Raw genomic sequence first — 22,298 nt, forward strand, 5'->3', positions numbered from 1 at the left:
TCTCCAGGCGTACGCACTAGCCAAGCGGTAATGCCGATTTGACGTGTGCTGCACGTGTGTAGGCCCTTATTCACCTTTGTAAAAGGGCCCCTTAGTGTGCACTATGTTTAAGTAAAAGGGCCCCTTAAAGAGCAACTCTGTAACAGAGCGCTTACATTAACATGCCATTTGTATGCATATATGTACAGAATACTGACAGTTTTGCAGGTACGTTATATGAGTAAGTGGCAGCAAAGCGAATAAGCACTGTTCTGTAAGGGCACCTGCATGTGGCATAGCACATAACTGCAAGGGTGAATCATGGATGGGGCTCCCTCTTATGCATGCAACTTATAGAATACATTTATAGGTACCCCTACAGTTATTCCAAATCTATGGCTGGTAGTTTTGCAAACACATTAATATAAGGCATGCTGATGCCAGGTTACACTAGTATTTTGTAATGGAATCTGGGCACCCAGATGCTCTTATATAATAGACATTCACTGTGCAGCATTTTCATGTGCGCCGAGGACCCCTTTTACTGCAGTGGGTAAAAGGCAGGTCTTTGTTTTTATCAAGAAATAGCCATGCAGCAAGTGAAGCACTTCGTGCGCGGCCATTTTGGGGGGATCTCTTATCGTCACCCATTGAGGTGGCGGTAAGTGCTCCCGTGCTAACCGGCGGTGTGCACTGCCTGATTACTGCCGAGTACACACTGGCGCTACAAAAGTTGAAATATTTTTGCACCACCGGAAATGGTGCACACTGGGGGGGGGGGAGAACTACCACCGGGCTGCTGCAGTAGCTCGGTGGTAATTCGTAAAAGGGCCCATGGAGTGCAAAAAATGATTGCATTTTATAATTTATATGCATAACTGTGCACCCCAATCAAAGTAGAGGATTATACCACTGATGGCCATCCATGAACATAAATTTAAAAGGGTATCCTTTATTGAATGCACCAGCAAAGAGGTGGTGGTGCTTTCAGTAAAGGATACCCTTTTACATTTATGTCCACAGCTGGTCATCTTTGGTGTTATCCTCTACTTTGATTGGATCATTCATTTTGACATAGAGGTGTCTTCCTGTTTGTTGACAACTGTGCACCCCAGCCATGCTCTGCCAGGATTCAACCCATGGGTATCCTCACCTTGAAACTACGTATCATTTTATAGAATAATGCCTAGCCAAAACATTAGCATTTGTGCCTGTATGTATAGGTAACAAGGTGAGGGGAAGCTCACTCAATTGAACATGCAATCCTCAATACAACACAGTAGAGCGAGCTAAACTCGGTAAGGGTGAAGCACCTTAAAAAGGATAAATGGGGGAAAAGACCTCAGAAAGCTGTGGTCACCAGCTCAATAGCCGGTTAAAAAATCAGAATCAAAGTCTTTCAAACCATAGTTCATAGCTTTAACCCATTAGTGCCCAATATTCCCATATTTGTTCCCACATTGGGCACTAATGGGTTAATCATCGGTCATAAAAACCCCCAATCCAACCTGGTGTATAGTAACTGTTTTTTTTAACTTTCTTGTTGCTCTTGTGAAAAAACAATGAGGCAATAGCTCTCCACAGCAGTTCTGAAATTATAGTGAATCAAAATTGAACTTAGCTTAGCTTGGTTTTGTTTGATTGTCTCTGCAACGAGTATCCAGACCCAACAGAATTTTAAAAAACAGTTACTATACACCAGGTTGGATTGGGGTTTTTTATGACCGATGATTAAAGCTATGAACTGTGGTTTGAACGACTTTGATTCTGATTTTTCAACCAGCTATTGAGCTGGTGACCACAGCTTTCTGAGATCTTTTCCTCCGTTTATCCCACCGATCCAACGTGAATCCCCATACCCAGTAACACAACATAATCAATGATCATACTGGACAATATACGATCTTCATTCCCTTCGACCCTCATAAGTACATAAGTACATAAGTAGTGCCATACTGGGAAAGACCAAAGGTCCATCTAGCCCAGCATCCTGTCACCGACAGTGGCCAATCCAGGTCAAGGGCACCTGGCACGCTCCCCAAACGTAAAAACATTCCAGACAAGTTATACCTAAAAATAAGGAATTTTTCCAGTCCATTTAATAGCGGTCTATGGACTTGTCCTTTAGGAATCTATCTAACCCCTTTTTAAACTCCGTCAAGCTAACCGCCCGTACCACGTTCTCCGGCAATGAATTCCAGAGTCTAATTACACGTTGGGTGAAGAAAAATTTTCTCCGATTCGTTTTAAATTTACCACACTGTAGCTTCAACTCATGCCCTCTAGTCCTAGTATTTTTGGATAGCGTGAACAGTCGCTTCACATCCACCCGATCCATTCCACTCATTATTTTATACACTTCTATCATATCTCCCCTCAGCCGTCTCTTCTCCAAGCTGAAAAGCCCTAGCCTTCTCAGCCTCTCTTCATAGGAAAGTCGTCCCATCCCCACTATCATTTTCGTCGCCCTTCGCTGTACCTTTTCCAATTCTACTATATCTTTTTTGAGATACGGAGACCAGTACTGAACACAATACTCCAGGTGCGGTCGCACCATGGAGCGATACAACGGCATTATAACATCCGCACACCTGGACTCCATACCCTTCCTAATAACACCCAACATTCTATTCGCTTTCCTAGCCGCAGCAGCACACTGAGCAGAAGGTTTCAGCCTGATACACACCTACCTCATTCGACCACAATATAACCTTGTATTTGTTATAACCCGACTGGCGAACGCCTTTACGGTTCTATGTAAGCCACATTGAACTTGCAAATAGGTGTGAAAATGTGGGGTACAAATGTAACAAATAAATAAATAAGGTGTTTCACCCTTACCGAGTTTAGCTCGCTCTACTGTGTTGTATTGAGGATTACCTGTATGTATACACATATGCATGTATATGCCAGCATTCTGGTCATTTACGTATGTTCTTGGTACTTAAGGGGCCCTTTTACAAAGCGGTGTTAAGCCCAACATGGGCTTACTTCATGCTAATCTGGAACTATCGCCGGACCAATGTGGGCACCGGTGGTAGTTCCAGCCCCAATATGCGCCATTTGCTATGCTAAGGAAAATAGCTGGCTATTTTCTAGTGCAGCGCTACCCCATCGGTAATCAGGCAGTACCATGCACTACCCAGTTACCTCAATGGGTGGTGGTAAGTGCTCCCCCTCGCATGGCCATGCAGTAAAAGTATGAATATTTATGACAGGGATTTGCATGCAGTGAAAGCAGTGCATGCAAATTTCTCTCTCATGAATTTTCACTGTGGCTATCTTGAAAACCTGACTGGCTGGGGTGCCTCCAGAACCAGGTTTGAGAACCACCGATTTATAGGAACATTTAGGTTGTGTTATATAATATTGCTGGAGAAGTTCAGAATTTAATTTTTTCTAAATTATCATTTTCATTTGAACTGTCTTTTCAAATATATGTTAGCAGGATTATGCGCCACTATTTTGTGGATATCAGTAGAGATTAGAATTGTTATACACATTGATACATATTTAACTTGGTAGATCATGGCAGAGGAAGATCAGTTAGCCCACCCAATATGCCACAGTTATCAATGAAAAAAAAATTATTTCTACTATTATTACAAAATAAGCATACCGGGCCACCACGTGATCCTGTCGGACCTGGGCCTCCTGATGGACCTGGTTCACCCTGAAAGAGATTAAACAGATGTATTTTGGATGTTCTTTGTTAGCAAAACACAGCAACCTTTTAAGAAAGAAAGAATAAACTTGAAATTCTCTAATATCATACCTTATCCCCAGTTGGGCCTCCAGGACCAGGTGGACCGATGGGACCTGCAGGACCCTAGTAAAAAAAAAGTTCATATTTCATATCTCAAAAACAAGGTAAACGTATATTGTACATGTCATGTGCCTTTAAAACAAATAATTATTTACAGTCCAAAACATTTATAGTACAAAAGGTAGACATTTTCTGATTTAGCTAATTAAGATCACTGTTTCTAAAGTTCCCCAATTATTAAACTGTTTGGTAACTGTCACAATTAATTAGCAGTAACTGGAAACCTTTGTGTTACCTGTTGGGGGCCTTCCCAACATTTCTCATTATCACAGAGAAAATGTGGTTACTATGGGCCCTGTTTACTAAGGTGAGTTAGCGTTTTTAGTGCAAGCTAACGCTAGAGACACCAATATATTCTTATGGGTGTCTCTAGCATTAGCACGTGCTAAAAATGTTAGCGTTCCTATATCATGGCTTAGTAAACAAGGCCCTATGTGTTAACATGGCCACAGGTAATACTATGCAGTAACCTACCCCTGCTGACTATTCTGTATCTGTCAGTTTAACACTTACATAGTAACATAGTAGATGACGGCAGAAAAAGACCTGCATGGTCCATCCAGTCTGCCCAACGAGAAACCTATAAGTGTATACCTTACCTTGAATTTGTACCTGTCCCCTTCAGGGCACAGACCATACAAGTCTGCCCAGCAGTATTTCCCGCCTCCCAACCACCAGTCCCGCCTCCCATCAGCGGCTCTGGTACAGACCGTATAAGTCTGCCCTCCCCTATCCTCACCTCCCAACCACCACCCCCTCTTCCCCCCAACTGCTACGCCACCCAATTTCAGCTAAGCTTCTGAGGATCCATTCCTTCTGCACAGGATTCCTCTATGCATATCCCACGCATGTTTGAACTCCGTTACTGTTTTCATCTCCACCACCTCCCGCGGGAGGGCATTCCAAGCGTCCACCACCCTCTCTGTGAAGAAATACTTCCTGACATCTTTCCTGAGTCTGCCCCCCTTCAATCTCATTTCATGTCCTCTCGTTCTACCGCCTTCCCATCTCCGGAAAAGATTCGTTTGCGGATTAAGTACTTCCATAATACCTGTAATGCCTCCTTTCACGTCAGCTGTTTAATACTAAAATTAGAAGTACCGCCGGCCCAACGCTGGCGCTGGCGGTAGTTCCACCCCAGCGTGGAAATCTACAGGTATAAATTCTGGTTTTCAAAAATGCAGGCATTTACATATGTAAATCGCTAGTAGCAGGGGCAGACTGACAGTGATCTGGGGCCCCCAGGCAATAAGAGTCATGGGCTCCTAACCACCTATCAAAAGAGATTAAGCTAAATGGAGGCTAGGGGAGATTGCCCCCCCCCCCCTAGTGCTATGGGCCCTTGGGCACTGCCCTATTGTCCCAATGGTTACTCTGTCCCTGCTAGAAGGAGCATCTAAAATAAGGGCCAATGTCTAAATGAATGTTTTAAATATGGGTTAAATATTGTACTTACTCTGCCTCCATCTTTGCCAGGCGAGCCATCGTGTCCTTGACTTCCAGATTCTCCCTGTTGAAGGTGTCAGAAATAAGTTAAGAATCACTGAGGTCAGTGGCTGCAGTGTTATTGCAAATGCAGGGCCCTGATTACTAAGGCATGCTATCATTTTTAGCACATGCAAAAATTTAGCATGCACAAACGCTAGAGACACCCATATATTCCTTTGGGCGTCTCTAGCATTAGCGTGAGCTAAAAAAGATAGTGCGCCCACAGCACAGCTTAGTAAACAGGGCCCTCGGTGCTTAAAAATTGATACTAAGAATACTCAGAAAATTTACACTAGATTCAAGAGTTAAAATAAAGGACAACACAAATAAATTGAACATCTATGAAACAACAGTTAAAAGTCTAATAGGATTTATTTAGGTTATTTTCAGAAATAAAATGTTTATAAATCAAATCAAAATAAGAAAATTCTAAATAATAAAGCAAAAAAACCCACCACAACAACCCACATTCAAAAGATGTTTTACCTTGTCGCCTTTTATGCCAGGAAGTCCCAGGGTTCCTGGCTCACCTGGCATTCCTTGTATACCTGGAGGGCCCACTGAACCAGGAGGGCCAGAAGGACCGGCAGGACCCTAAAATAAAAAAAAAATAAAAAAAATAAAAATATATATATATATTAGACATAATTCAAAAGGGGTCATCATAATAACTTATCTATTATCATTAAATTAGAAAAAAAAAGCTAGTTACCTTTCCACCCTCTGGACCACTCGGACCGGGACCACCTCTTTCTCCATGGGTACCTGGGGAACCTGGTGCTCCACGTTCACCTGGTGCACCGGGTTCACCCTATAGAAGGTAAATATATATTAATAAAATAAAGTTGCATGATTTGTTATTATATTATCTCTGTCTTCCATTCTTTTTCTCAGCTTGCTATTGTTTAACTTTTATGTCATCCGTACAAATTCCTCAATATTAAAAGTAATAAAGAGAAATAAAACAAAAAAGGAAATTAGGATGGCATTTTTTTATTGGATTAATTGGGGGGCAGTTCTATAACTGGGCAGCTCTAATTGGGCACCTGGAGGGCATGTCATGGGAGCTTATTCTATGAAGGAAAGGAGGCATCTTCTTCCTTTATAGAGTACTAACATAACTGGGTCTCTATGGGAACCTTTTACAAAGTGGAGGTAAGCCCAATGCTAGCTTACTGTTCACTAAAAAGGAAGTACTGCCAGGCTACCGCAGCAGCCTGGCGGTAGTTCCCACCCCCAGCACGCATCATGTCTACTACCCGGTTACTGATCAGTTAATGAAAGAGCCCTTACCACTACCTCAATGGCTGGTGGTAAGGCCCCTGAAATGGCCACACGGCAAGTGTTTCACTTGCAGCATGGCCAATTCCTGAAAAAAAGGAAAGATCTACCTTTTACTCGTTGCAGTAAAAGGGAACCTTGGCGCGGATCAAAAACACGCGCCAACGCCAGTTCAGGTCCCCTTTTTCTGCAGCGTGTCCCTAACACGTAGAAGCTCACATGTACTATTAACTAGCTGTTGATTTATTTTATTTATTTATTTATTCCAGAGACTTGATACTGCACAGTTTACAGTAATATAATATAATAAAGATGGGGAGGAGACATCAGGGAGGGAAGACTAAAAGCAGGGTAATCTAAAGGCTTCAGAGAACAGATGAGTTTTGAGCAGAGATCTGAATCTAGAATAACATGATTCTTGATGGAAATGAGGTGGGAGTGCATTCCAGAGGGAAGGACCAAGGAAACTAAAAGAGGATTGGCGTGAGATAGTGAAGCGGAAAGCAGATAGAGAGGACATGGTTAAGAGGTTAGCAACAGAGGAGCATTGGAGACGCGGAGGGACATTAGGGATCAAAGAAGAGTGAAGGTAGACAGGAGTGGAGGGCAGGCGGGACTTGAAGACAAGTAAATCTATTCCAAAGTTTAGGGGCCCTTTTATTAAAGGATGCCAAGCCCTTAACATGGGGTTAGCATGGGAAAAACAGGCTAACACAAAAGCAATTAAAGTAATTGGCAGTATCTGGCCTGTTAGCGCATAGTAACCTCCACATTACTTATTTTTAAAAAATATTTTTGGAGGGGGGCTTGTCATGGGCAGAGAGTGGGCATTCTCATATTATCCAGCTAGTACTTTACAATTAGCTCAGTAAGGGGTCCTTTTACCAAGCCGTGCCAAATAGTAGCCAGTGCTGGTGTCAGCACATGGGTTTTCCAAGCACTGAAGCCACTTTTAGCGTGGTGGTAAAATGGCCGCCATGTCATATTCTTTTGTAATAGCCATGCACTAATTTCCCCATTAGCACATGACAATTATTGCAAGAGCCTTCATCGCCACCTATTTAGGAGGCAGTAACTCCTGCAATACTCCTACACTAATCGGGTAGCATGCAGTAATGTGCCCGCACTACCTGATACGGGAAGGAACGCCGACTCTCCACCCATAGGCATGCCTCCCACTGTTTAGTAAAAGGGCCCCTAACTCAATAATTAGGCATAGGCAACATAAGCAATTCCCTGCCAAATGCCCAGGCCCAAAAGAGCCTTCTACTACTTTCTTTAGGGCCATGTGTATGTCCTCCTTCAAAGGGACACTAATGTGGCACTATGAGTAGGGTTACCATACATCTTCTTTTTAAGATGACATGTCATCCTTTGGACTTCTTCAGATATGTCCTTTAGGTTTTTTCATTTTTAGGACAATATCCTTCTTTTTCTTTCATGTGCCTATGACCCAGCACACCTACCCACATAATGAGAGAAACTGTCTCTGGCATATTAGTCAGTCTAGTCACAAGGGGGTGCTAAAGAGAGATAAAGGCATTGCTGATCTCCTCTCTGTTTCCCTGCTGGTTGATCTGTCAAAGGAATGTTGTTCGTGCAGCACAAATTTAAGCATATGTCATGCAAAGACTTTCACACATATCTCAGAAGTCAGCCAAAGCTGTTGAAGGATATCCGCTCTTCTTATAAGTACACTTGCTCAGAAAAGTAGATTATTTTGTACTGCAGTACTATAAGTTAGTCACTGTTTATGTCTGTTCATTTGCTACGATTAAATATTTCTTTAGCAAAGGTAGCAACCATTTTCATTTTTTGTGCCCTTCTTTTCATCTCTGCAAATATGATAACCTTAACTATGACTTCCCCTGCTCTTCTTCTTGTTCTCCAGACTTTGGGATCTCTAACACCCCTCCACCCTTAATCTCTGGGATCTGCTGTCTTGTCCTGCCTATGGGTGTAAAACCTTAGGTCTGACCCTGTTACTCCTAATTGTTTTCTAAGACAGGGTTTCATAAGATTTGAAGAGCAATAGTGAATCATGTCGTGGAAAATTTAGGTATCTTATTCTAATACTGAAAAATCGCTGTTCTAATACTTACTTTACTGCCTGGGCTTCCAGGGCCTCCATTTTCACCTTTAGGACCCTGTATGTAATAGAAAAAAAATCATAGCACAACAAAGAATTAGAATAATATTCACAATAGTAATAATTCATACTGTAGAAAAATCAAACATCAATTACTCGTACTTTTCCATTTGGTTTTAAATGACCACTTTCTGCAACCACAGCAATTGCTCACTGCTCACTTTTCATACTACTGTTGGTTTAATTTCTGATGTTTTCTTTCATGGAAAAAATTATCTGAAGTTATCAGTTCCGTTAGCTGATACTGTGGTCCCTTTCCTTCCCATTCCCTCCAATGGCACTAAACTGTCTTCTTTAAGCCACTACAATGTATATAGAACACTGCTATTTCTCCATAATGCACACAGATTCCTTCTGATGGCTCAACACTGACTTCCTATTTTCTACAGTATTAGGTTTAAACTTCTAATCTTAACACATAGATGACAATATACTTATCCTCAAAAATTAAATGTGGAAAGAAAAGAAAATCTTGATTTTAAAAGTACATCAGCCATCATACATGAAAAATATTATATATCCTACAGGTGAGAAATATATTCATCCTTAAAAACAAAATTATAAATTAAACCTAAATTTTGGGAGAAGTTATCAAATTGCAGTAAAAGTCAATCTTTTACCACACCTTAATTTACCACAGGGGTCACCGACCTGCGTTATCTCTGTACTGCTGTACTGCTGACTGTACTGCTGTACTGCTGTGCTGTACTGCTGACTCCCATAGTAAAAGACTGACGCTTCCTGTCAGCCGTCTCACATGCAGTGTTAGTCCATCAGCCTGGGAGCATCCAGCCACCAAGTTGCATCCAGATACTCCCAAGTACGAAAGGGCCTGGCAATGCCTTAAAACAGATGGTGATAGGGTACCCACAAACCAGAATACCCTTCAATGGCACCCCCTAAACAAGTCCACCTTCTCAAAGTGCCCCCCTAAACCATCCTTCCAACCTGACTAGCCTCCCTCTTAGCAGGAGCCCCTACCATGAACACCCATCCAAGGTCTGACAACCCCCAACTCATTCCCCCATGTTCCTGAAGGCCCTCTCTGGGATTACTGTTGATGAAATGTTAATGGATAGTGGTCTGATTAGGAGCAATGCCCAGTTGCTCCTGCCTTTACCAGTGTCTAATCCAAAATGACACCAGTGACCCTTAGTGATGGTCTCATGATATGTTTTTCATATCCATCACAATTTGGTGAGGAAGGATGCAACAGAGTGAATGACAGTGAAGGGCTTATTTCCAAAACCCGCTAAATCCATATTAGTTGCATTGGACTTAGAGGGTTTTGGAAATAAGCCCTTTAATTTGTCATTCGATAGAAGAGATTGAAAGAGGCAAGATGGAAGAGAGATGAGATGATAAAAGTGTCACCTTAAGGACGAGAAGGAGAAAGATGAGATCGAGAGACTGTTGGCATAGAAAGAAGGAAAAAGACGCAGGTAATCCAGATGGGAAGACAGACCTTGGGAGAGAGATAAGAGGAAAATTGTTATGGGGTAAAAATGGAGACAGGAGTAAATGAAAAATAGCGAGACAAATGAAAGAATGATAAGAGATATGGAAAGGATTCAGAGTGGTTGTAAGGGAGTTCGAATTATAAAACATTCAGATTTCCAGAACAAATCAGAACCTTCTAATCTGAATCTGTTTAGAATAGCTCAGACTTTTTTCTAACCTGCCCATCTCTGCTATTATTTCCTCATTAATCTGTTTAAATTTAATTAGCTTAAGTTGGTTCAAATTCGGAACCATGCCTTGATATGCCTTGGGATGCAAGATATTTTAACATGTCAAAACTCTGCAATGACCTGCAGTAGCCCATGACCCCATCTGTCAGTGGAGCCGCAGAAGATCACAGAGGCAACCCAGAACAAAACTGAAAGGATGGTGACAAATCGCCAGCAGATTAGAATTATCAGTTCTACATGTACAGTTCAGTTCACCACGTAAAAATAAAGGTGGACCATAAGAAATATACCATGGGGTTTACATAACCTCATATTAACTAAGAAGGCAATTACTTACAGCTTCACCGGGTTTGCCACTTTCTCCAGGATTCCCAGCGGGCCCAGGTAAGCCCTACAAAAATGGAAAGGAAATTAATGTTAATTTCTTATTCTACAAAATTATTATTAACTCTCTGGTTTTAAAAAATATAACTGTCCTCTAAAATAGACACTCTAAAAATAATAATTATAAAACTAATAAGGAGGAACCATCAAAAAAACTTATATGGCCATTGCAACTCGTGCAAGCTGTTCACCTTAAGATGAATAGCTTGCATGAGTTGTGGCCAGATAACATTTTCTGATGGTTCCCCCTTATTATCAGTATTTTTATAATCACTATTTTTGGAGTGTCTAGTTTGCAGAACAATTAACTTTTGAGTAGGTCATGGTATTCTGATTCTGGAACTTCTGATGTTTTGGTATTTAGTTTTAAATCATAAGTAGTGTATTATCTAATATAATAAAAGGCACCCTCAACGTTCTGAGGACAACGTTCTGAAGTCACTCAGACTCCCAGACGGTTCGTAAGTTCGTGGTGGTGAAGCCACTGAGTCACTGACCAAGACTCGCTGCCCCGCCCTCGCGTCAAACATCATGACGTCGAGGGCGGGGAAAAATAAACGGATCGCGAGGGCAGAAAAAAAAACAAACAAACTGATCGCACCCACGCACGGTGCGTTTCAGTATATTAGATTTACCTCCGTGGTGGCGGTTCCGGCAGCGCAGCGTCACGGAAGGAGGCGGCGCTCCCGACGTCTGTAGCCTTCCCTTCGCTGTGTTCCGCCTTCTTCTGACGTCAATGATGACGTCAGAAGAAGGCGGAACACAGCGAAGGGAAGGCTAGACGTCGGAAACGCCGCCCCCTTCCCTGACGCTGCGCTGCCGAAACCGCCACCACGGAGGTAAATTTAAAAAAAAAAAAAAAAAAAAGGGATGTTGGAGGGATAGAAGAGGGTGGGCAGCAAAGTTGAACACTGGGAGCAGGAGGGTAGGAGAAAAACAACAGCATGGATGCGAAGGGGGGGGGGAACAAGAGGGCGGGCCAGGCTGGGACATGGGAGAGAGAGGAGCATGGATGCGAGGGGGGGTCATGGAAGGAAGAGAGGGGAATTGCAGGAAAAGGAAGAATGGAGGGGGCAGGGGACAGAGGAGCATGGATGCCCATGGATTGAGAGGGCAGGCCTCAGGCAGAGAGGGGAATTGCTGGATACGGATGAATGGAGGGGCCAGGTGACAGAGGAGCATGGATTGGAAGGGCAGGACTCAGGAAGAGGGGAATTGCTGGATAGGGATGAATGGAGGGGACAGATGGGCATGGATGGATATGGATTGCAGGGCAGGCCTCAGGCAGAGAGGGGAAATGCTGGAAAGGGAAAAATGGAGGGGCCAGGTGACAGAGGAGCATGGTTTGGAAGGGCAGGACTCAGGAAGAGGGGAATTGCTGGATAGGGATGAATGGAGGGGACAGATGGGCATGGATGGATATGGATTGCAGGGCAGGCCTCAGGCACAGAGGGGAAATGCTGGAAAGGGAAAATGGAGGGGCCAGGTGACAGAGGAGCATGGATTGGAAGGGCAGGACTCAGGAAGAGGGGAATTGATGGATAGGGATGAATGGAGGGGACAGATGGGCATGGATGGATATGGATTGCAGAGCAGGCCTCAGGCAGAGAGGGGAAATGCTGGAAAGGGAAAAATGGAGGGGCCAGGTGACAGAGGAGCATGGATTGGAAGGGCAGGACTCAGGAAGAGCGGAATTGCTGGATAGGGATGAATGGAGGGGACAGATGGGCATGGATGGATATGGATTGCAGGGCAGGCCTCAGGCACAGAGGGGAAATGCTGGAAAGGGAAAATGGAGGGGCCAGGTGACAGAGGAGCATGGATTGGAAGGGCAGGACTCAGGAAGAGGGGAATTGATGGATAGGGATGAATGGAGGGGACAGATGGGCATGGATGGATATGGATTGCAGAGCAGGCCTCAGGCAGAGAGGGGAAATGCTGGAAAGGGAAAAATGGAGGGGCCAGGTGACAGAGGAGCATGGATTGGAAGGGCAGGACTCAGGAAGAGGGGAATTGATGGATAGGAATGAATGGAGGGGACAGATGGGCATGGATGGATATGGATTGCAGGACAGGCCTCAGGCAGAGAGGGGAAATGCTGTAAAGGGAAAAATGGAGGGGCCAGGTGACAGAGGAGCATGGATTGGAAGGGCAGGACTCAGGAAGAGGGGAATTGATGGATAGGGATGAATGGAGGGGACAGATGGGCATGGATGGATATGGATTGCAGGGAAGGCCTCAGGCAGAGAGGGGAAATGCTGGAAAGGGAAAAATGGAGGGGCCAGGTGACAGAGGAGCATGGATTGGAAGGGCAGGACTCAGGGAGAGGGGAATTGCTGGATAGGGATGAATGGAGGGGACAGATGGGCATGGATGGATATGGATTGCAGGGCAGGCCTCAGGCAGAGAGGGGAAATGCTGGATAGGGAAAAATGGAGGGGCCAGGTGACAGAGGAGCATGGATGGGCATGGATTGGAAGGGCAGGACTCAGGGAGAGGGGAATTGCTTGATAGGGATGAATGGAGAGGACAGATGGGCATGGATGGATATGGATTGCAGGGCAGGCCTCAGGCAGAGAGGGGAAATGCTGGATAGGGATGAATGGAGGGGGCAGGTGACAGAGAAACATGGATGGCCATGGATTGGGAGGGCAGGGCTCAGGGAGAGAGGGGAATTGCTGGAAAAGGATGAATGGAGGGGGCAGGGGACAGATGGCCATGGATTGGGAGGGCACGGCTCACACTCTCTCTCTCATATACAATGTCTTTCTGACTCTCACTCTCACACACTCTGTCTCACACTGTATCACAATCACTCTCTATGTGCCACACAGTCACTCACACACTCGCTTGGTCTCATACACTCACTCTCACAGAGAATCTGTGTCTCACACACACTCTCTCTCTCGCCCACACACACACACTCTCTCTCACACTGTGTCTCACATACACACTTGCACACACTCTCATTCTCACACACACGCTCTCTCACAAACACCCTCACACCCAGACTCACTCTCTCTCTCTCTCATACACACACACTCACACTTTCACTCTGTCTCTCACACAGTCACTCTCACATACACTCTCCCAAACATACACACTCCGAGGAAAACCTTGCTAGCGCCCGTTTCATTTGTGTCAGAAACGGGCCTTTTTTACTAGTTGTATAATATTTTCAAGGATATTATATTGTTTTTTCAATGAACAGAGGAACTATATTAAATAACAATGGAATACTCAGTACCTGGAAGCCTGTTGGACCGCTTGCTCCAGGTTCTCCTCTTTCACCAGAAGGTCCCTAAAGGAAACAATTATAAACCTCATAAATGCAGAATTAATTAATTGTAGGTCACCAACTGGAAGGCTTTCCAGTGGAAGTGATGGATGTGAGACCTATATCTGAATTTAAGAAAGCATGAGACAGGCAGAGAGGATCTCTAGGCACACTACTGCCACCTAAATGTTGATAACACCCTCATCGTCCCCGTCTCATCTGCCCGCAACCTCGGTGTCATCTTCAACTCCTCCCTCTCCTTTTCTGCGCATATCCAGCAGAACGCCAAGACCTGTTGCTTCTTCCTCTATAACATTAGCAAAATTCGCCCCTTCCTCTCCGAGCACACCACCCGAACTCTCATCCACTCTCTCATTACCTCTCGCCTTGACTACTGCAACCTACTCCTGACCGGCCTCCCACGTAGCCATCTATCCCTCCTTCAGTCCATCCAGAACTCTGCCGCACGTCTTATCTTCCGCCTTAACCGATATACTCATATCAGCCCTCTCCTCAAGTCACTCCACTGGCTCCCAATCAGATACCGCATACAGTTCAAGCTTCTCTTACTCACCTACAAATGCACTCGATCTGCGGCCCCTCCTTACTTCTCTACCCTCATCTCCCCTTACGTCCCTACCCGTAACCTCCGCTCTCAAGACAAATCCCTCCTTTCAGTACCCTTCTCCACCACCTCCAACTCCAGGCTCCGCCCCTTCTGTCTCGCCTCACCCCATGCCTGGAACAAACTCCCTGAGCCCATACGCCGTGCCCCCTCCCTACCCATCTTCAAATCAATGCTCAAAGCCCACCTCTTCAATGTCGCCTTCAGCACCTAATCACTACACCTCTTCTCAGGAAATCTTAACTACCCCAACTTGACATTTCGTCCTTTAGATTGTAAGCTCTTCCGAGCAGGGACCTTCCTTAATTGTTAATTTGTACAGCGCTGCGTAACCCTAGTAGCGCTCTAGAAATGTTAAGTAGTAGTAGTAGATGCCAGCTTATAGAATTGCCTTATAGAATATCTGATTAATAGGATTTTCATCTTATTCTGTGGCTGTAAGAAAAACCTTTGATACAGTAGGTCTGACATATGGAAATAAGACTCACAGCAGGACCAGCAGGACCTGGAGCACCAGGATCGCCATTCTTTCCAGGTAGCCCCTAATTAAACAACAAAAGTACATCAATATATTATTAAAGGAAACAATTAAGAAAACAATTTTCAGAAGCCTATTGAAAGCCTATTTACTCAGATAAAATGAAAGTTTGAAACTTGTCCATCTCTTATATAGGTAAAAAAAAATGTGTAGGGATTAACACTCATTCATTGAACTGGGCCAAAAGTAGACAGGCTTGGTAGCATGTTTAGGCTGAGATAGGGAAACAATTAACATGGGTTTCTGTTTCAAATGTATGTGTAGGGAAGATAATTTTACTTCAAGGCACATAGGAGCATAAATTGTGCCTATTTTATAAAAGCAAAGTAGACACCCATGTACATTGAAAAAACTGCCTCCTCAAAAACTCCCAACTCAAAGTGACACCTACTCCAAAGCTGATGTAATTTTTCTACCTACGGGATCTTTTATTAAGGCACACTAATGGATTTAGTGTGCGCGCTAAAAGATAAGATGCTCGTAGGAATATAAGAACATATGAATAGTCATACTGAGTCAGATCAAATACCTGGCAGAAACCTAATTACTATCAGCATTCCACCATTGAGGTGGCGGTAAGGGCTCCCACGCTAACCCTGCAGTAACCAGGCAGCACACGGCACTGCCCGATACACCCCGGCGCTACAAAAATAAATATTTTTGTAGCACTGGATATGACAGTGCACCAGGGGTGGGAAGTACCATTGGCTGCTGTGATAGACTGGCAGTATTTCCTGTTTAGCGAGTGGTAAGCCTGCGTTGGGCTTGCTGCCGCTTTGTAAAAGGGGCCCTAGGTTACAGCTGAAGATGTACGTATATCTAGATGCATAAAACATAACTCACTAGATTTAAGCTAGATGTCCTGGGCTTAAGGATAACTGACTAATTTAGCTGGCTAGCACTGAAAATTAGAGCTACTGGCTAAGTTCACTCCCCGACCTTACTTTGATCCCTATTAAGGTGAGGGGCAGTCAGTGGAGGCAAATGTTTACTGTAAAATATCTGCTGACTAGCTTTGCAGCTAGTTGGCCAGATCCCTTTGAAAATCCACTCAATGAGGGTAATTCCATAAAAAGGCACTTATTTTTAGACACGGAGATCATGCCTACTGGGAGTCTATTATATCAGTGATCACGTATAAAATATAGGCATGTTTTTGACCCATTGCACTCAAATTCTATAAAGAAAAGCAACCACCTACTTTTCATTAGAGTCTATTCTATAATGAAAAGTAGGTGGTTGCTTTTCTTTATAGAATTCTAGTGCAATGGGTCAAAAACATGCCTATATTTTATTCGTGATCACTTATAGCAGCATAGAAATGGTGTAAGTGCTCACACCTAGATTGGTAAACAATGCATGCAGATGATAGCATTTGATAACCTACGCTCATAAATGTGTGCCCCAACCATGTCTCCACACATGAATGCCTAGAATATGGGTATTTACACTGTTTTGCTGCCTAAAACTAGGCTGAGCTTTTTAGAACTACACCTAATATGACAAAGTTTGCCTCTGTTTTAGGTGCAAAGAAAGCACTTAAATATAATGTGCTATTTCCAGTGCTACCTTATAAGAATGCTGACAGTGTTAACACTGACATTAAGCCTTAAGCTAACATTTGATAAACTAACTTGTGTTTATGTAAGTGAGACACCTTGAATTGAAGTTGCTACATTTTGCTTACTTGTGGGCCACCAGATCCGGGATTGCCTCTTTCTCCATTCTTACCAGGTTGACCCTAAAAAAGAAAAAGGTCCACAATTATTTTCATGTTACATATAGATATGTTAATATCATTTACATAACCAAAAGGGCCTTTCTGTGATCTCACAAATAGCCATTCTCTGCTGGATTAGCGTTAGCTTTTCTAGTGCGTGCTAAGCATTAGCGTTTGCTAACCATGTAGATGCCCATGATATTCCTATGGGTATCTACACGGTTAGCACACACTAATGTTTAGCATGTGCTAAAAATGCTAGCGCACCTTAGTGAACAGGGCCCTAGAATTATCATACAGGCAAGTCATAAACTAGGTTAAAAACCAGGATTACTTAAACTGTATAATAAGCCTATTAATAATTAGGTCCTGAAAATTTTTGCTTACCTCATTACCCTTAGGACCAGGGAAACCCATTACACCTGGTTGACCTCTAGAACCAGGTGGACCAGCATTACCAGGCCGTCCTGACTCTCCAGAAGGTCCCTGGTAGAAAGTGAAATACATGTCAGTTATATTGATAAATGGTAAGATAATAGGACTGGTAATGTATAGTGCAATTCTTCCATGGCAGTAGAAATTAAATAAGCAATTTTGAAAAAACTTTTTAGTAACCCATGCAGCATCTTGCTGATAACTGCTAAGTTGCCTAGCCAGAGGCATTTGAAAAAAATGCTGTAATCATGTGTAGCTATATTTCCTGTCTCAATGAAATATGAGAACACACATGAGAAAAGTTTAGTTCAGTGCACTGAAATAAAAGTTAACAAATATCTATCTATCTATCTATTAGGAGACACCATTTTACTGGACTTAGTATAGATCTTGATTTTTCTGGTAAAAACAATCCAGTGTTAGCATTTTTTCTTATTCATACAATAAACTGCATTAAGTAGCTAACATGGAGGGGGTGTGGAATAGGCAGGAAGTGTATCTTGCAAATAATGGGGTCCTTTTATCAAGCTGTAATAAAAAGGGCCCTGCGCTAACTGGGGCCATTTCTGCTGTGCATTGAGGCCATTTTTACCTCAGCAGGTAAAAAAAAGCTGAAAATAGACATGGTCATTGGGTAAGATTGTTCTTACTGCATGGCCATGTGAGAGAGAGCACTTACCACCACCCATTGAGGTGGCGGTAAGGGCTCCCATGCTAACCGGGTAGCGTACGTTGCTGCCAAATTATTGCTGGGTTAGTGCCATGCTAAAAAGCCCTATTTTCCCCAGAATGGGAAATGGCCTGTGGTGGGGCTGGAACATAAAAAGCAACACTGGGCCTCCAAGAAAGAGATAATTGCAGTCCTTTATTAAGACCAAGACCCAACACGGGACGTGTTTCGGTGCACAAATGCCTGCCTCAGGGGTAAAAAGTATCACAGACGCTATGTGGTGATAGCTGAGAAAGGCCCTTTGGGTCAGCAGCACAAGCAGGTTCCGTCTTCTACGGCGAGAGAAAAGCTTTTCCTTTGTGCGGCGGCGCTTTTCTCTCTCCGTAGAAGACGGAACCTGCTTGTGCTGCTGACCCAAAGGGTCTTTCTCAGCTATCACCACATAGCATCTGTGATACTTTTTACCCCTGAGGCAGGCGTTTGTGCGCCGAAACACGGCCCGTATCAGGTTTTGGTCTTAATAAAGGACGGCAATTACCTCTTTCTTGGAGGTCCAGTGTTGCTTTTTGTATTCTTGTTATTTATTTGTATGCTGTTATACCCTCTCTTTCATGAATGTGGTGGGGCTGGACATATTGCCGGCGCCCGCGAGGGCCAGCGGTAGCTCCAGATTAGCATGCGGTAAGCCCGCATTGGACTTACCGCCATTTTGTATTCTATAATTCCCGCCTAAAGTTAGGCGCAGTGTTCTAGAATAGTGCTTAAGCCCATGGATCATGTATACATTTAGGCTTTGCCATTTGCACCAATGAAAACATGGAACAAATGCCCGCACCTATATTTAGGCGTGAAGCCCCTTATTCTATAATTATGCATGTAACTCAAAGTCACGCCCCCAATACTCCATGATCCGCCCATGACACTTCCATTTCTGCGCCCCCTCTTCCAACTTGTGTGTAAAATTTAGATACACATCCAAGCCAAAATTTGCATATGCAAATTTTAATTGAATCTAATCAATGCCAATAATTGCTTGTTAGAAAGACAATTATTACCGCCAATTAGCTAGTTATTTGCACATGCCCAAATTTGCATGTGCATTTTTAGCACTTTTAGGGGCCTTTTAGTAAGCCATGGTTAAAAGTGGGCTGCACTAGTTTTGGCATGTGAAATTGGCACGTGCTGAGCCATTCTTTACCGAGACGGGAAACAAGCCTTTTTTAAAATGGGGCAGTAAATGTCTGTGTGCTAATATTAAAATTAGTGCACAGCTATTTATTGCCTGAGCCCTTACTGCCACCTTATTAGAAGGTGTACGGGCTCACATGCCACTCATGCGGTAATCAGGCAGCGCATGGCAATGTGGCCTTGCTGTACAATACCGCCAGGAACGCCCCCAAGGTAAAAAATAGAAAATTATTTTTTACCATGGGAAACTGCATGCTTCAACTTCTGAAGTACCACTGGGAGCCTGTTCTACCCCGGCTGTAGGGTGGATTTGGCACATACTATCTGGGCGGTAGCCCTAAAGCTGCTTAGTGAAATGGTCACCTAGGGGGTCTTTTACTAAAGGTTAGCTCGAGTTATCTGCAGCAGGTCCCATTTTATTCCTAATCTTTAGTAAAAGACTTATAGAATTAGGGGGACTTTTAGTGCTGTACACTGTTCAAGTGTACAGCGCTGCGTACATCTAGTAGCGCTATAGAAATGATAAGTAGTAGTAGGAGGAAATTCTATAACAGCACACCTACATATAGGTGTCTAGAGGGCACCTATATGGTATGTATTCTATAAAAGAAAGTAGGAGCTTACGCTCCTTTATAGAATACTACTGTAACAGGTTAGATATGTGTGAATAATTTAGGCCCAAGTACTTAACATCATAGAGCTAATGTAAGTGCTTGTGCCTAAATGCCGGAAGCATACACACAACGTATAGTATTTTCTAAGTTACATGTGTGATTCCTGCCAATCCTCCATCCAGACTCCATGTCCACTCATCAAATATGCACTTAGGGGCCCTTTTATGAAGTGGTGGTAAGCCCAACACGGGCTTACCACTCGCTAAAAGGGAAGTACCGCCAGGCTACCCAAGCAGTAGTTTCCTCCTCCAGTGCGTGCCATTGCCGGCACTGCAAAAATATTTAATGGATGGCAGTAAGTGATCCCAACCCCCCCAAATTTTGTTTTTTTTTAAAGAAAGATCTCCCTATACCTGTGGCTTCATAAAAGGACCATGTGTAAGATATGTACATATGGACAGAATAGTGCTCATGTGGAATTTTGATATTTATATGTATATATGCACACATATGCAAATAAATGTCATTATTCTAATCATTTGCACATGTAATCAGTGTATAAATGTTAGTGGCCGCTTTACAGACTTACCCTCTAAATACTAATATGGCAGATAATTCAGTCAATGAGCAGTGAAATGCTGGAAATGCCCTCAACAATTAACTTCAAGATTCTGCTTTTATCACACATTAAATTTGGCTGCTGACCTGCGACATCTGCAAAACCTTACATACTTTAGCAATTAGGGGCCATAGTGAGATCTCTAGGAATTATAATGGATGCATTGATTACGGGAACATGCTAACTACACTTTTACATTTGTACTAAACTAATTCCTTCCCTCTGTCATATATTTTGATTCCATTTGTTAGCCCTAATTTTTGTTCTTTGTAATATGTATTTAGCATCTAGGTAACGTAATATAATACATTGCCAAGATTAATGGTAATCTATTATAGGTACTATAGGGTTTAATATGACACATGTTCAAGTAGTACCTGAGGTCCTGGTTTCCCATCAGCTCCTGGGCCTCCAGGGCTTCCCGTCAAACCCTAAATTTGAGAATATGTAGTTAAAAAGACTTTATGATCAATTAATTCATATTAACCTGCTGAATTTTGCCTATAATTTTCTTTGCTGCCAATCTAAAACTTAGATCAGATAACTAAATGATACAATGAAAACAAATTTTAATTTCATCTTATCCAAGAATGCATCCTACTCTCATTCCAGGAAGACCAGGGCTGCCATCACGTCCAGCATCACCGTGAGGACCACTTGGGCCTGTAGTTCCTGGGGCACCACGTTCTCCAGGAGGACCCTGTTTATATTTGAAAACAAGCCCATTTGTGAATAGCAATAATAATCCTGAAGAAAATAATACTCATACATTTGGAACATAACATATCCAACATTACAGTAACTGAAAATGTGATACCAGGAATTAAAAACAAAGAACTGGAAAAATTTACAAGGTATCACAACCTGACAATAAAAATGATAAAATTCTGGAACAAGCCATGGTGGGTTATCTCTATTGTAGGATCCTTAGGCAGTGTTAAGTCAAGGGTGGACAAATTTCTACAAAACCTTGAAATTTCAGATTTGATAACAGCAGACTTACAAAAAAACAGTTTTGCAGGGTTCAAGCTACTTTTTGCAGTACCTGGATAATTATTAAGCTTCTGGATAAAGCTTGAATTTTCAGTGATACCAATTTTTCTTTGTGTTATATGCCATTTATAATAATAATAGTGAAAATAATAATAATAACAGTAAAGCATTCTAAAATGTCTATATAATTATATAAGGAGAAACTACTATGTATGTTTACCTTTTCACCGGAAACACCATTACTACCTGGAGGACCACGGAAACCAGGCGTACCCTACAGGTAAAAGAGATCAGAAAAAAACAAATTAAAAAGATGTGACACTAAGAACTAATTTATAGAGCCCAATGTTCACATTTTATGCTTCTAAATTTAGGAGTTCAGTAGAATTTTAAGTATAGGTTTAGGAACTCTGCCCTATTACATTTTCAAAGAGACCAGGTTGGGAATATAGTTCTCAACAGCATCCTCAATAGGCCACTATTATGTGCCTAACACATCTTAAAATGGTATATTGCAGGACACACTCAGGCATCCTACAGTAACTCCAAACTAGTGCATGCTAAGCCATGTGCTAAAAATTATTATTATTTTTTTTTGGGGGGGGGGGGGGTGTCAGGGGGCAGAGAGTTGACATTCCTTTGTTAAATAGTTAGCAAATTAGCACATGTTAACTGGTTAGCACAAGATTACTGCGTGAGTTCTTACTGCCTACAAAAAGGTTGATGATAAGTGCTTGCACAATAATTTATTTTAATGGCTGCATGCTAATGGAAGTATTAGCACCTGGCCATTAATAGAAAACAATGAAAAATTGGCTATT

General features: G+C 42.8%; 1 protein-coding gene across 1 annotated transcript in view; it reads right to left on the minus strand.

The window, feature by feature from the left end:
• The window catches only part of COL3A1 (collagen type III alpha 1 chain), a 175,763-nt gene that overhangs the window by 53,188 nt on the left and 100,277 nt on the right, over positions 1 to 22,298 (minus strand). The window contains exons 21-34 of the mRNA XM_030210643.1: positions 21,698 to 21,751; positions 21,086 to 21,184; positions 20,862 to 20,915; positions 17,346 to 17,444; positions 16,926 to 16,979; positions 15,189 to 15,242; positions 14,046 to 14,099; positions 10,752 to 10,805; positions 8,677 to 8,721; positions 6,006 to 6,104; positions 5,780 to 5,887; positions 5,262 to 5,315; positions 3,755 to 3,808; positions 3,599 to 3,652 (exon numbers count right to left, since the gene is read on the minus strand). Of these exons, the coding sequence (XP_030066503.1) occupies positions 3,599 to 3,652; positions 3,755 to 3,808; positions 5,262 to 5,315; positions 5,780 to 5,887; positions 6,006 to 6,104; positions 8,677 to 8,721; positions 10,752 to 10,805; positions 14,046 to 14,099; positions 15,189 to 15,242; positions 16,926 to 16,979; positions 17,346 to 17,444; positions 20,862 to 20,915; positions 21,086 to 21,184; positions 21,698 to 21,751 (936 nt within the window). The remainder of the gene's footprint in view (positions 1 to 3,598; positions 3,653 to 3,754; positions 3,809 to 5,261; positions 5,316 to 5,779; positions 5,888 to 6,005; positions 6,105 to 8,676; positions 8,722 to 10,751; positions 10,806 to 14,045; positions 14,100 to 15,188; positions 15,243 to 16,925; positions 16,980 to 17,345; positions 17,445 to 20,861; positions 20,916 to 21,085; positions 21,185 to 21,697; positions 21,752 to 22,298) is intronic.

This window comes from Microcaecilia unicolor, chromosome 7 (assembly GCF_901765095.1).
Source record: "Microcaecilia unicolor chromosome 7, aMicUni1.1, whole genome shotgun sequence".
Lineage (NCBI taxonomy): Eukaryota > Metazoa > Chordata > Amphibia > Gymnophiona > Siphonopidae > Microcaecilia > Microcaecilia unicolor.